The following is a 14,093-nucleotide window of genomic DNA, read 5'->3' as shown; positions in this document are numbered from 1 at the left end:
AGCTCTAGGTCATGATACACGTGTATTTCAACGACGTCAGACACTTGGTCTATGTTCTCCTTATATGTTTCCGAATACCGCACATCCTGTCCCAAAAAAAAGGAAACGATCGCTCAATTTTCCATCAAGTCAATCGCTTAAGTTTTCTTCTCGGGATTCTGAACACGTATCTTGGCACGAAATGACAGAAATGACTCAAGTGCTAAAAGATACTTGCGTCAAAAATATCATTCAATATTGCGACAAATATAATTTAATCTGCAATTATTTCAGTTTAAAAATATTACCAAGAAATATAGCATGTTTTCGGAAACATAGCAGTGTAAGTAACATTCCAAAGGTATTTTTTTTTTTTTTTTGAGAAATTACATTGCTGCTGAAAACCAGATCCGCAATCTCATAACGTCCTGATATATTAGGGATTCCAAAGGGTTTTTCATTAGAGATTCCAAAGGGAACTAAGGATTTCAAAGGGTATCTCTTCGATGATTCCAAAGGGAATCTTTTAAGGGATACCAAAGGAAACCTTTTTCAGAATGCCAAAGAGAATCTCTCTGGGGATTCCAAAGGGAATCCCATTAGGGATTCCAAAGGGCTTTTCATTAAGGATTCCAAAGGGAATTTTATTATGGATTCCAAAATGAATCTCTTTAGGGATTCCAAAGGGAATCTTTTTAGGTATTCCAAAGGGAATCTCATTAGGGACTCCAAAGGGAATCTCATTAGGGATTCCAAAGAAAATATCTTCAGGGAATGATGCGGAATAGCAGGCACGAAAACCCATCACCTTGCCGTAACCTTCTGCGCGTAACGCAACTCGAGAATGCCCTAGAAACTCGAACTATACACATCACCAGATCCATCGTCGCCTTGACCAATCGTATCAGTTTATCCGGAAATCCGAGCTTTAATCTGTCATGGCTAGATTTATCAGAGTTTCAATAGCAGACCCTTACGTTAAGGCAATCCCAACTGAACCTAATTTCAAAATATCTGGGCGAGTCTCCAGTTAGCCTTGCGTGCAAAGGCGTAGGATTGCCAATACGGATATTGCGAGCTCGATTCTCGGTCCGGTGCAGTATTTTTTTGGATGAGAAACATTCTTAAGTCCCTGGGCATAAAGGGTGTACGGAATTAAATTGCATCACTTTGAACTACTCACCAAAAATTAGACTATCACGAAATTTTCAGAAACTGAACTACAATATGTAAGCTTTGATTATGTAGGTATAACTAGAGGCCTCTAGGTATAACTATTTCACTGCTATTCTTGAATATAACCAAATGCCTGAACTTTTTCTTAAATGCTCTCATAAGATTTGATACACGTCCTTAACCAACATTTTCCAGCCTGCATTCTATCCCAGCAAAAAAAAATCAACTCATTTTACTGTCTCAGTCGATTATTTAACTTAATTAAAGCGAACTTTCCCAAAGAAATCATACTTTCGACGCCTCCAACTATTACAAAAATCTAAAGCAAAAAAAAATAAAAAAGTGCTGCAGTGTGTACCGGCCTGAACAATGAAATTGATGCTCTCCCAAAATCTGAAAAATGTCTAAAATTAGATTTCAGCGCTTTTCTTATTTTTTATTTTGGTTTTTTACTATAGAAGCAACTAAAAAGAAGGTTTTTGGATGGTTTACCTGTATTAGTCGGATAATCGAAAATGTTGACGTAAGAGTTATTACCCATACAAAATGTTGACGCGAAAGGCCAAATCAGTATTTTATGTAATGATGATCGATATGATCAAATCGGAAGCCTCCAAAGCTCGTGTTTTCATTCCAGACCTGTATTTTTCGATCGGCCGCAATTCTGGTGATTTTGGGCTCAATGCATTACAATGGAACAAAATTGGATTACAAACATTTTTTCATAAGATGTGAAATATAGAGTTGAATACGCAAGATTTATTTGCACACGTCCTGTTCCTTCGGCTGTATTTTTGAAACTACCGTCGTGCGGGGCTTCTTTTGACTCCGGGGGCTACTTTGGATTTTTGATTTTTTTTTTAAATTAAACGAAAAAAATACCAAATTTGAAACAGAAAGTTGCCATCCAACTATCACCAAGTCACCCGATTGATAATGACAATTTTATAGTAATTTTCGTTATAATTTTATGTTTTAAAATGTCCAATGTTTTTTTATGTTTTAAAATGTCCAAAGTAGCCCCTGATTTGTCAAAAGAAGCCCCGCACGACGGTACTGGAAATTTCGTAATGAAACTATTAAAACACTATTAATTTAAAGGAAAAATCACACAATCAATCAGTGGATTTTGTTTTTCAAAGTTCCTACTATTGAAAAAGGTTGAAAATCTAACTTTTTTACAAAAGTAATTAAAAAAGTTTCTTCGGCAAAGTTGTAGATCTAGCAAAAATATGACATTTTGGAGTAAAAACTTTTTTCCCAGCCATATCGATAAGGGTGCCAATGGAATGTATGGAAAAAAATGTCATCAAAATACGACATTGCTCACAAGTTTCATTACCACAAAATATGAACCCTTGCAAAATTTGGGCTCAATCGGACATGATTTAGGGGTGCCTAAAATTCATCAAAGTTTTGAAAATTTTATCCATGAAAATTTTCCCAAGGGTGGATCAAAAGAAAAGTCGCAAATCGAATGTTTATTTTTGATGCCAAATGACTTAAAAATGCATGAAACGTCGAGATCTGACATTATCTAAAAAAATAAAAATTATTGAAAAAAACTGATTTTTTCTCTTAGAACATTTTTGTGAAATGATGAAAAAAAATTTCATCGAATTTTAACACCGGACGAAACGCAAACGTTTTCGTAGCCAAAAATATTCCCCTATCCAAATTTGAGTAAAATCGGACATGATTTAGGGGTGCTCCAAATTAATCAAAACTTTTTTTTCCACTCTAGTTTTTCCCATTACCAATATTTATTTGAACTTTAGAAGTGAAAGCAGTCACACTGCTTATTACTATTATTTTTCATGAAATGGAGAATATTCTGTTTGTTGGGGAATATTTGCCATTTTGAGAACCCCTAAATCATGTCCGATTTAGCTCAAATATTGCTTAGGGGATATTTTTGGTAACGAAGACGTTTGCGTATCTTCCGGTGTTAAAATTCGATGAAAAAAAATTTCATCATCTGAAAAAATTTATAAGTCCCAAAAATGTTCCAAGAGAAAAAATCGATTTCTTCAATTTTTTTTAAATAACTTCAGATCTCGACGTTTTATGCATTTTTCAGGCATTGCAATATCATCTGAGCACATGATATCATCTTTGCTTGTGCAAAGATATTATCCCTAATCAAAGAGCACTCTGGAAAGATATTATCATTTGAGCATTTGATGATGATCTTGATAGCCAACGCGGTTCGGAGTTTGTTCACGTTGCGAGGGCGTTGCTACAACAAAAGCAGTAAAAAAACGTTTCTCCATGGCTCAAAAGATCGAATGATGGGATAAATTGCAATGCCTTTAAGTCATTTGGCATCAAAAACAAAACTACGATTTTCGACTTTTCCTTTGGTCACCCCTTGGGAAAATTTTCAAGGGTAAAAATTTCAAAACTTTGATGAATTTTAGGCACCCCTAAATCATGTCCGATTGAGCTCAAATTTTGCATGGGGTAATATTTTGGGGTAATGAATCTTGTAAGCAAATGTCATTTTCATTGGCACCCTAATCGACATTGTAGTCATCTTACCGATAAAGGGGGAGAAACGTAATCTTTTCTTCAAAATACGCATATAAAATGGACGAAGTAGATGTGCTTGTTCTGCGTCTCGAATGAACCGAGAATTGTCGATTTCGACACGTCTCACTTGAAACGACCGTGTATTTTAAATGGAAGGTATCGACAATTGTCACTTCATTCGAAACGCTTCACCTCATACGAGACACAGAACAAACACAAAAGTATTGTACTGTCAAAGACAGAACAACAACAACTACAACTTTAGTTATTTATGTGTGTTTATTTTTCACCAAACCATCGCACCTTCAAACCATAAAGTAAAAACTTTCTAAAATGTGCCTGACATTGTGTCCCGGTGTGCCACCCTCTCCCCTATGCGCATCTTATTGAAAAACAGTGTTTTTTTTTCTAAAGAAAATGACACATTAAATTATTATTATTATATTGAATTACGCCAATTCTTTGATTATGAATTGGCACTCACGAAACTTTCACTACTTTATAGTATGGAGTCTGAACTTTCAGAAGAGTAGCTGATTTTGTGATTCGGTTTGCCACCTTCTCCCCTATACGCAATTGAAATCAGTGTGAAATTGACTTTCACAGTTCCTTAACTTCTGATATAATTGTCCTAGCAAAGTTTTATATTTATCAAAACGCGTAGTTTTCGTGCCCATATTTTTGTAGAACTTCGCGAATTTGAGTTTTGTTTAGAAAAAAAGTTATACTCAAAGTTTTTATAGCAAAATGTCATATTTTTGCTAGATCTACAACTTTGCCGAAGAAATTTTTTTGTCTCTTTTGTGAAAAAAGTTAGATTTTCAACTTTTTTAATAGTTCGCTCAAATATGGGCAATATTTTTGTGAATTTTTTTTCTCTGAAGACACTATTTAGATCATATTAGCCGTTTGGGCACAAAACAAGTTCATCAAATCACGGGTTCCGACCATTGCACAATAGGACAGCCCCATATAAAGGTGTGGCCAAAACTACCAAAAGACCAATTTTCGATTTGGGCGAGTAAAATGTGATGAATACACAGCTAATAACCTATATTTCTATAATCAGGACGGTTTTTATTTTTTAGATTTTTTAGGGAGGGGTGGGGGCGTTATAACTAGCCCCTCCTAGAAATTATATTTTTACGTTTTTTGGGAAAACGGACAGCTTTGCCATGTTTTCGTCTCAAAAGTAACATATTTATATATCGTTACAAAGCTCTTAAACAGATCTATGCAATAGGCTTGATAATGTAATGATAGCTCCGCCCAGAATTCAGTTTTTAGTAGTTTTGTAAAAGCATATTTTACGCAATATTTAACGAACAAAACAGTTTGGTACCCCGCAATACCCCGCATTAAAACATCATGCACTACACTATTGAACTCTTAAGCTTTGAGGACCATGAATAAAATTCTGCCCAAATTCACAACTTTGTAAGATACACGAATTTTAAAAATTGCCCATTTCTGCCTTTCTCGTGTACTAAGTATGCGTAGAAGCTAAATGATCGCTCTAAAAGCATTTAAACTAGCCCAAAAACTAATAGTGTTGTATACTGATCGACTCAGTTCGAAGAATTGAGGTGATGTCTGTGTGTACGGTGTGTGAATGTCTGTATGTGTGTGAGCAAAAATGGTGTTAGATCTTTTTTAAGCACTTACTCTAAACCGATTTACTCGCAACAAGTTTCATTCGTCAGAGAACGTTGGTCCATTGTTCCCTATTAAAAATAGGCTTGATCGGACTATGAGCTCAAAAGTTATGGCCAAAATATATTTTCATATAATGTACGAGAAAGACAACATTACCGCTAGGGGGATTAATCAGGTGTTTTGGTAAACTTCTTATTTTTAAATTTTAATCTGAGTTACTCAATAATGCCACTTTAATTGAATTTGGTGACGAACACAATTCACATAACATTTTAAGGGATAGGGTTATGCCTTAACGTTTCGCATAATTCAAGAAAAAATCATCTATCATATAAAAAGCGTTACACAGCGTTAAAGCGTTGAGAAGGGAAGTTGTTCAAAATTTAAAATTTTGACATTACTACATTATAGAGGAGCAAATTATAGATTTAACCATAACGTGTCATAACGTGTTGGATGAGTAGTGTGAATGACTCTTTGCTACAATACCTTTCTATAATTATGAAAGAAATCTTAATGAAATATCAAATAAATGAATATCCATTTCGTTGATGTCACAATATGACGCTAATTGAATCTGTTCTGCCCTCCTTTGTTGGTTTAATAAGTTCTACTCAGTGAATTTTCAACGCCAGAAGCTAATAGTGCTTTTTTGATCATTTTAGGAAATCTGTGTTGCGTCCATTTGTCTGTGACACGAATATACAGTATATGACCATTAATATTTTATCTAGCATCAAACAGGCTTATTGCAAGCCAAAAAGTGACCAAATTCCGTTGGTTTTGTAGAATATGACAAAAATCGATGCTATGCCGAAAATTAGCCGCATACCCCATTGAAGGCTCAGAAAAAATATTTTTCTTCTCTATCTATGTCTATCTATCTATGTCTATCTATCTACGATGAATACCACCGTTTATTGCAGGATTCATAATTTTGGCCAAAAATACCTCCTTTTTTCCTATTGTGCATTGTGCACTGCTTGCCACACAAGATACATACCATTATAGGTCTAAATCAAATTATGGATTTTTCTTTCGATGCAAACGCTATTCATTATTTTCTTACAGATGTGTCTTACAGTAGTGAATTTTATGTACAGGTAATTAAATAATACTAAAAATATCATTTTTACGTTACGTTAAACTCGTTTCATTGTTTGCGGGTATTTTTGTCACGATCCGATCCGTCGACTATTTGCTTCTAACTATATCTGTATGTCTCATTTCGGGCCTGCTGCTATCCGCTAAGCTAATAGCGTTAAAACTTCTCTACCGAACATTTCTCTTTTAACATTACTTACGAATTATTACAGCAAACAATAGTCATTGACTTCCGTCCATCAGCTTTTCCTTTCATTCACAGTTTGTTGTTCTATTGTGCATTTATGATTAGAATATTGTGTATCTAACTCTTGAAATGCATTCTCATTTTCTTTATGACCATATTTTTATATTTCGTTTTTACTGATTATCATATATTTGGAATATGTAATTAAATAAATTGGTGCCGCGAAAGGTTCGAAGATGGGGAAACGTCTTAAAAAGGTACGAAAATGTCCAGGTGTCAGTAATATCGTTATAAAACATAAAAGAAAACTGAATGCTAAACGATCTAAACTAAACATAAGGGCGAAAGATGGGGCTTTGTACATGGCGTTCGATGGTAGTGCTTTCGGGAGTATTAACGTCGTTTTTATTTTGGCTCAAGAAAGGGCCTACTTTCAAAAGGGGTCGCGTGTGCGCACTTTTGCTAAACCTGTTTCGCGATATGAATAATGGGGCAGGGTTTTGGCTAAGGTGTAGGAAGGTGACCTTTGTTCTACGTACGATATTCATTGCTTTAGATAATCACTGGTGTGAGTGGGGCGTTTACCTAGGCGAAACTCGACAATGATTTTTGTTTTGATGAAGAATTTGCGCATGATTCTTGGATGGGTTGTTTCGTACAGATCACAACAAGATGCATTCAATGTAAACATACTTAATCTAGAGGTTTGATTTTGGGAGGTTAAACAAATGAATGACGATTGGATGTTTCGATGTCTCTAGGTGCGGTGAAACAGTGTGGTCACTTCTGCAACGCTAACGGCTAGAATACGTTCTAACTAAAGCATTTAGTAAATTATGTCATATCTCAGTGGGCTTGTTCTACTGCGGTGGCACCTATTAGTACGGAGGCAGATAAGCCTTTCCATAATTGGGCCCCAACGTCGATGGCTGCTGGACGGTGCTGATCACTGGACTGTTGGCTGCCGTCTGGTAATTCGGCACTGCCGTGATGAATTGGTTTGGATTCTTCAGGGCCTGTCTGATCCATTGCACATCGATGTTCGAGAAGGACACTATCTGATCCGGTCGGCCACAGCCGTTGTCCGACGAGTAGACACCCTTCAAGTAGTACGATCCGCTGGTGTCGGCACAAGCCAACGCACTACCGATGTCTACGTCGCAGGCATCGGCCGCTGGACGACCACAGATGTGCGACTCTGGCGTGAATCCGTTGTTTTGCAGCTGACGCTGACTTTCGGCTTCCGAAAGTAGCGAAATTGGCATTTGATGCATCAAAGCGTTTCCGATGTGAACTGCAAGACGATTTTACATAATTAAAGTGAAAACAGAACTTGTTGAGATGGACTTACTCTTCAACACTTCACGTCCCCAACCGGTTGTCACGCAGTTTTCGTACGAAGCACTTGGCACAACATCGTTCTCATCCAGACACAATTGTCCAATATGGGTATCGAATCGCAGGCGGTCCTCTAACACAAGCATGGCGACATCGTAGTTCAGAGTCGTTGGTTGGTAGGCCGGATGATAGATAACGTCCTTTACTCGCACAATTTGGAATGTCTTTGGTTCAGCGTCAACTCCCAATCGCCATTCACCTCCCTTGATCATCACGTCACGTGGGTTCAGTCTAGAAACAAGAGATGGTTGTCAGATATTCATAAAAAAAATAACAAGCATCTTACCCGTATACACAGTTGGCGGCAGTCACTACGGTTGTCTCAGAAATGATGGCACCTCCGCAAAGAAGAGTCTTGTTCGATTCGAGAATCACCATCGCTTGCCAAGGGAACTCTCCGAATCCAGTATCCCATGGTCCGGCACCTCGTGGTTGAGTGTTCTAAAAATAAACCGTTATTTATACCCCATCCCCATAGATTGCTTACCGAAAGTAGCCTCATGTATCAACTAACTTTATAACATCGCGATTGATACCTGGAGCCACAATAAATACACTTACATAGTTCCTTGGTGCGCACTGTCCATCCGACTGCTTTTGGAATGGCTTGAAACGCGTATTGCCGCTGTGTACGAACTGAAGTCCACCGGCCGTGAATCGTTTACTTCCACCGTTGCCCGTTGTTTGCGTTTGTTGTCTCTGCACTGCGGTGTTGGACGTTGTTGAAGCAGAAGCCGTGACACCTCGATCGTACTGGGACTTGGATTGCGTGTACTGACTCTGGCTGGCGCTGGTTATTTGATTCGGACCGTAGCTCTGAGCGGCTGTCACTCGACTGGGAGACGGCAGGAATGCTTCGCTTCGCTGGGTTTGGCTGGTCTGAGTGATGCTGTTTCCATTTTGGTTGCCGTTACCGTTGTTTCCGTTGGGCTTGTAGGAGCCATCGTCGAAGGGCAGGATTTCCGGGTTGTACAGTCCCAGCATACCTACCGGCCATGGATCAACGTAGTCTGGATCACGGCAGCACACTCCGGTGAAGCCCTTTTCTGGGTTGCGGCATTCGGTGACCGGAACTCGGAACAGCTCCTGCTCGGGGGTTAGGACGACTGGGGTCTTGGAGATGACACCGGTGGAAGAGCAGAATTCGCGTTCGGTACAGTTCATGGCAGCCGAGCATCCTACTGGTGGGAGTGGTGGTGGAGCGTCTCCTCCGACTGGTGGTGGGTTAGGCCGGGGCTGGATCGGTCGTGGTGGTGGCGTTGGACGAATGAAGCTGGGCGTGTCCTGGGCTGGGCTGGGAACTTCGTTCGTATCCTGTGGAGGTCTCACCGCATTAGGATCGGTATTGGAGGATGCTGGAATTTCTTCCCTGGGTGGAATGTACTCATCACCGCGATATGGAGGGCTCGTAGTGGTCGGTGGTGGGAAGTACCTCGTGGTGGTTGGTGGCGGTACATAGCGAGTAGTGGTTGGTGGTGGCACGTAACGATTGGTGGTTGGTGGTGGTACGTAACGTGTTGTGGTGGGTGGTGGAACGTAACGTGTAGTAGTGGGTGGTGGTGGGCGTGGAGTGGTGGGTTGTGGTGGTGGGCGTGCAGTTTGAATGTCTGTGTTTGTGTTTTGGCCTTCCGGAGGAAGGTATTGATTGTCTGGTACTCTTACTACGTATCCTTCATTGGTCAACACGGTCGACTCGGAGATGAGCGATTGGGTCTTGCAGCATACTTCCGGAGAAAAGCATTGGCCGGACTGTAATAGAAAATAAAGAATTAGTTTAAAATATTGCAATAAAAAAGTTTGTCATTCGGGCGAAAAAATAAAAAAAATAAAAACTATTAGTTTCGAGAACATTTATCAAACTTTTTTCATTCAAATTGACAAAATGACAACTTTTGTGATCATTTTCCAAGGCTCCGATAGATATCTAATATTCTTCGCGGTTCGTGCTATCGAAGCATATACCGCTAGAACCCACCACGTGCTGAACAAAATTTCAAAAATGTCTAGCTTTTTTTTCTACAGTTATGTTTTTCATGGAAAACTATCTGACACTTATTTTTCGTTGAAAATAAAAATAAGCGAAGGAGTAGATTTTTTATGAGCGTTACAGTGTTGATATTAACAATGAAATAAAGCTTCCTGATACAAGCTTAGAAACGTTCATCATATTCCATCATGGAATGCGGAAATCCTTTCCTATAATCCATTGAGCATATGTGATTATTGGCACCATCTCAATTTAAGCACAAACGAAGACTGGCCTACGTCAAACATGCCCTATTCGCCATAAATAATCGAAAATCTTCCAAAAATAAAACTGGCTCCATAAAAATCCTGTTTCATCTTCTCTCGCATGAGTAACACATAATCGCAGCCAAGTCGTCGTCGTCGTCGTCGATGCCGGTCTTGATCCGGGATTCGTCAATTCCCATTTCGCATCACGTTCCGCAAGCTCCAGTGGGATCACCAAGTTGCCAATATTGTTCGACCACCTGGCTAGCTTGTGGTCACTGTGTATTTCATTCTATTCAAATTTATGGAAATGTATTTCTGCGGTTCGAAACAGCCCCACAACTGCCGACTGTCTGGTGGTATCAACCCTCGGATGGGTGCGCGCGCGCGTGTCAATGCCTATTTATCAACCCCATTCAAGAATGTCCAACGGCTAATATCCCCCCATCAATTGCAGGCGGGTTTCTGATGGGGAAGTTGACACGGATCAACAGCATTATTCCGATCAGAAAAGATGCGGCAAAGATGTCTAATGTCATCGCATGTCCACCCGGTGACAGATGCCGTTGATCACAGGCCGCGCGGCTGTGCGATGGCGGTAGCAAAACATATCTAGCAGCCGTGATCGACTAGATACGGCACACGATTGGCAAGGGCAATAATTTATGACCTGTTCGTCCGAGTGTGAATGTCCTCTGGTGGCTGATTGAGGTTGCATCACTCGTATGACGATCAATCCCTTGCAAAAAGCTGGTAGTGCTAAGAGGCAGGCGCCGGCTTTGACACAGATCGGATGGTTGACCGCAGGGTCTCGGTCAAAATAGTGCTGAGCTTGAATGAATTTGAAGTCGTTATAAGATCTTAGCATTCGGCCATGTACTTTTCAAATGTTGAACAGTAATGAAATGCAGAACTTTTTGTTAAGCCGAAAGTCTTCTAGTCGAATTCTATCTGGCCGAAAATGTCATTTGGCTGAAAGCAACATGCGGTCGAAATGTAAATACGGACAAACTGATAATTACAGTCCATAAAAGTCGTTTGCTCTAATAAATCATTTGGCTGAACGGATCATACTGCCGAAAATGTTATTTGCTGAACAGGTCATATGGTCAAACTTGTCGACCCGTTCGGCCACATGGCCCTGTCTGCCAATTTACTATTTGGGCCAAACGGCATTTTCGGCCTAATGACCTACTGGGCCAAAAGACTGCTTCGGCCGAATGATCTGTTTGACCGTATGTTCTTTCCGGCCAAATAAGTTTTGGACAGATGGGTTTCAGCCTGTTGACGGACGTCCGCAATAAGAATGGTGTTTCTTCCTGTACATTGGTGGGTGGCTTGCAAAAAAATGGTGAACTTGTGCATCTGAGAGATCACAATTCTGCGTAGTGGGACGACGCCCACATACAAAAGTGCCTTCCCACAAGAAGAATGGTGTAAGTGTAGATTGAATGGATCACAATTCTGCGTGGTAGGACCGCACACCCGCAAGGAGTATTATTCAACAGTAACATAATACAAAAAAATAACGGAACATTTGAGCTGCGTAACTATTGTACGGAAGAAACGAGCCGTACGATACATGCGTGCATTTCTATTAGATAAAGTTTCTTCCGCAGAGTCGGTGGGACGCCCGCAAGAGGAATGGTGTAGTTGTGGATCGGATTTCACAATTCTGCGTGATGAGATGGGCTCGTTGGCGAAAGGCCCGCAAGAAGAATGGTGCCCTTGTGTATCTGATAGATAACATTTCTGCATGGTGCGACGTTCGCATACAAAATGACGCCCGCAAGAATGTAACGATGTAATTATGGATCGGTTGGATCACAACTCGGCGAAGTTAGTTGTTACAATTTTGCGGGCATATTATATAACACGACAGACTACGGACAAGTTGTTTGTATGCCAGAAAAGCGTTAAGCGAAGATAATATGCATTAGAGAACAGTAGAGAGATCTTCTAGGCTTCGTGGAAAGCTGCGTACACGACGGCTTTTTGCAGTAGAAGAAGACCTGAGGGCGCTAAACTTCAAGGTGACTGAAAGCGATTGGCCCAGGATCATGTCCAGTGAAGGGGGATACTCAATTCGGAATGGATTCTTCGAGGAGCTTGAACTCTTTAAAGGAGGCTTCCGAGCCGCTTGAAACGAGGCTTCCGAGCCACTTGAAAGGAGGCTTCTGAGCCTCTTGAAAGAAGGCTTCCGAACCTCTTGAAAGGAGGCTTCCGAGCCTCTTGGAAGGAGGCTTCCGAGCCTCTTGGAAGGAGGCTTCCGAGCCTCTTGGAAGGAGGCTTCCGAGCCTCTTGGAAGGAGGCTTCCGAGCCTCTTGAAAGGAGGCTTCTGAGCCTCTTGAAAGGAGGCTTCTGAGCCTTTTGAAATGAGGCTTCCGAGCCTTCTTGAAAGGAGGCTTCTGAGCCTCTTGAAAAGAGGCCTGAGCCTCTTGAAAAGAGGCTTCTGAGCCTCTTGAAAGGAGGCTTCTGAGCCTCTTGAAAGGAGGCTTCTGAGCCTCTTGAAAGGAGACTTCTGAGCCTCTTGAAAGGAGGCTTCCTGAGCCTCTTGAAAGGAGGCTTCTGAGCCTCTTGAAAGGAGGTTTGAGCCTCTTGAAAGGAGGCTTCCTGAGCCTCTGGAAGGAGGCTTCTGAGCCTTGGAAGGAGGCCTGAGCCTCTTGGAAGGAGGCTTCTGAGCCTCTTGGAAGGAGGCCTGAGCCTCTTGGAAGGAGGCTTCTGAGCCTCTTGAAAGGAGGCTTCTGAGCCTCTTGAAAGGAGGCTTTGAGCCTTGAAAGGAGGCTTCTGAGCTCTTGAAAGGAGGCTGAGCCTCTTGAAAGGAGGCTTCTGAGCCTCTTGAAAGGAGGCTTCTGAGCTCTTGAAAGGAGGCTCTGAGCCTCTTGAAAGGAGGCTTCTGAGCCTCTTGAAAGGAGGCTTCTGAGCCTCTTGAAAGGAGGCTTCTGAGCCTCTTGAAAGGAGGCTTCTGAGCCTCTTGAAAGGAGGCTTCTGAGCCTCTTGAAAGGAGGCTTCTGAGCTCTTGAAAGGAGGCTTCTGAGCCTCTTGAAAGGAGGCTTCTGAGCCTCTTGAAAGGAGGCTTCCTGAGCCTCTTGAAAGGAGGCTTCTGAGCCTCTTGAAAGGAGGCTCTGAGCCTCTTGAAAGGAGGCTTCTGAGCCTCTTGAAAGGAGGCTTTGAGCCTCTTGAAAGGAGGCTCTGAGCCTCTTGAAAGGAGGCTTCTGAGCCTCTTGAAAGGAGGCTTCTGAGCCTCTTGAAAGGAGGCTTGAGCCTCTTGAAAGGAGGCCTGAGCCTCTTGAAAGGAGGCTTCTGAGCCTCTTGAAAGGAGGCTTCTGAGCCTCTTGAAAGGAGGCTTCTGAGCCTCTTGAAAGGAGGCTGAGCCTCTTGAAAGGAGGCTTTGAGCTCTTGAAAGGAGGCTTGAGCCTCTTGAAAGGAGGCTTCTGAGCCTCTTGAAAGGAGGCTTCTGAGCCTCTTGAAAGGAGGCTCTGAGCCTCTTGAAAGGAGGCTTCTGAGCCTCTTGAAAGGAGGCTTCCTGAGCCTCTTGAAAGGAGGCTTCTGAGCCTCTTGAAAGGAGGCTTCTGAGGCCTCTTGAAAGGAGGCTTCCTGAGCCTCTTGAAAGGAGGCTTCTGAGCCTCTTGAAAGGAGGCCTGAGCCTCTTGAAAGGAGGCTTCTGAGCCTCTTGAAAGGAGGCTTCTGAGCCTCTTGAAAGGAGGCCTGAGCCTCTTGAAAGGAGGCTTCTGAGCCTCTTGAAAGGAGGCTTCTGAGCCTCTTGAAAGGAGGCTTCTGAGCCTCTTGAAAGGAGGCTTCTGAGCCTCTTGAAAGGAGGCTCTGAGCC

At 41.6% G+C, this 14,093-nt stretch overlaps 1 protein-coding gene across 1 annotated transcript in view; it reads right to left on the bottom strand.

The window, feature by feature from the left end:
- Nucleotides 1-6,400: 6,400 nt before the first annotated feature.
- Nucleotides 6,401-14,093, bottom strand: part of LOC134216437 (mucin-5AC) — a 196,255-nt gene continuing 188,562 nt past the window's right edge. Inside the window, exons 6-9 of the mRNA XM_062695326.1 lie at nt 8,594-9,781; nt 8,319-8,473; nt 7,986-8,263; nt 6,401-7,928 (exon numbers count right to left, since the gene is read on the bottom strand). Coding sequence (XP_062551310.1) covers nt 7,513-7,928; nt 7,986-8,263; nt 8,319-8,473; nt 8,594-9,781 — 2,037 coding nt within the window. The 3' untranslated portion in view covers nt 6,401-7,512. The remainder of the gene's footprint in view (nt 7,929-7,985; nt 8,264-8,318; nt 8,474-8,593; nt 9,782-14,093) is intronic.

Source organism: Armigeres subalbatus, chromosome 2 (genome assembly GCF_024139115.2).
Source record: "Armigeres subalbatus isolate Guangzhou_Male chromosome 2, GZ_Asu_2, whole genome shotgun sequence".
NCBI lineage: Eukaryota > Metazoa > Arthropoda > Insecta > Diptera > Culicidae > Armigeres > Armigeres subalbatus.
This window is presented reverse-complemented; position numbering and strand designations above follow the sequence as displayed.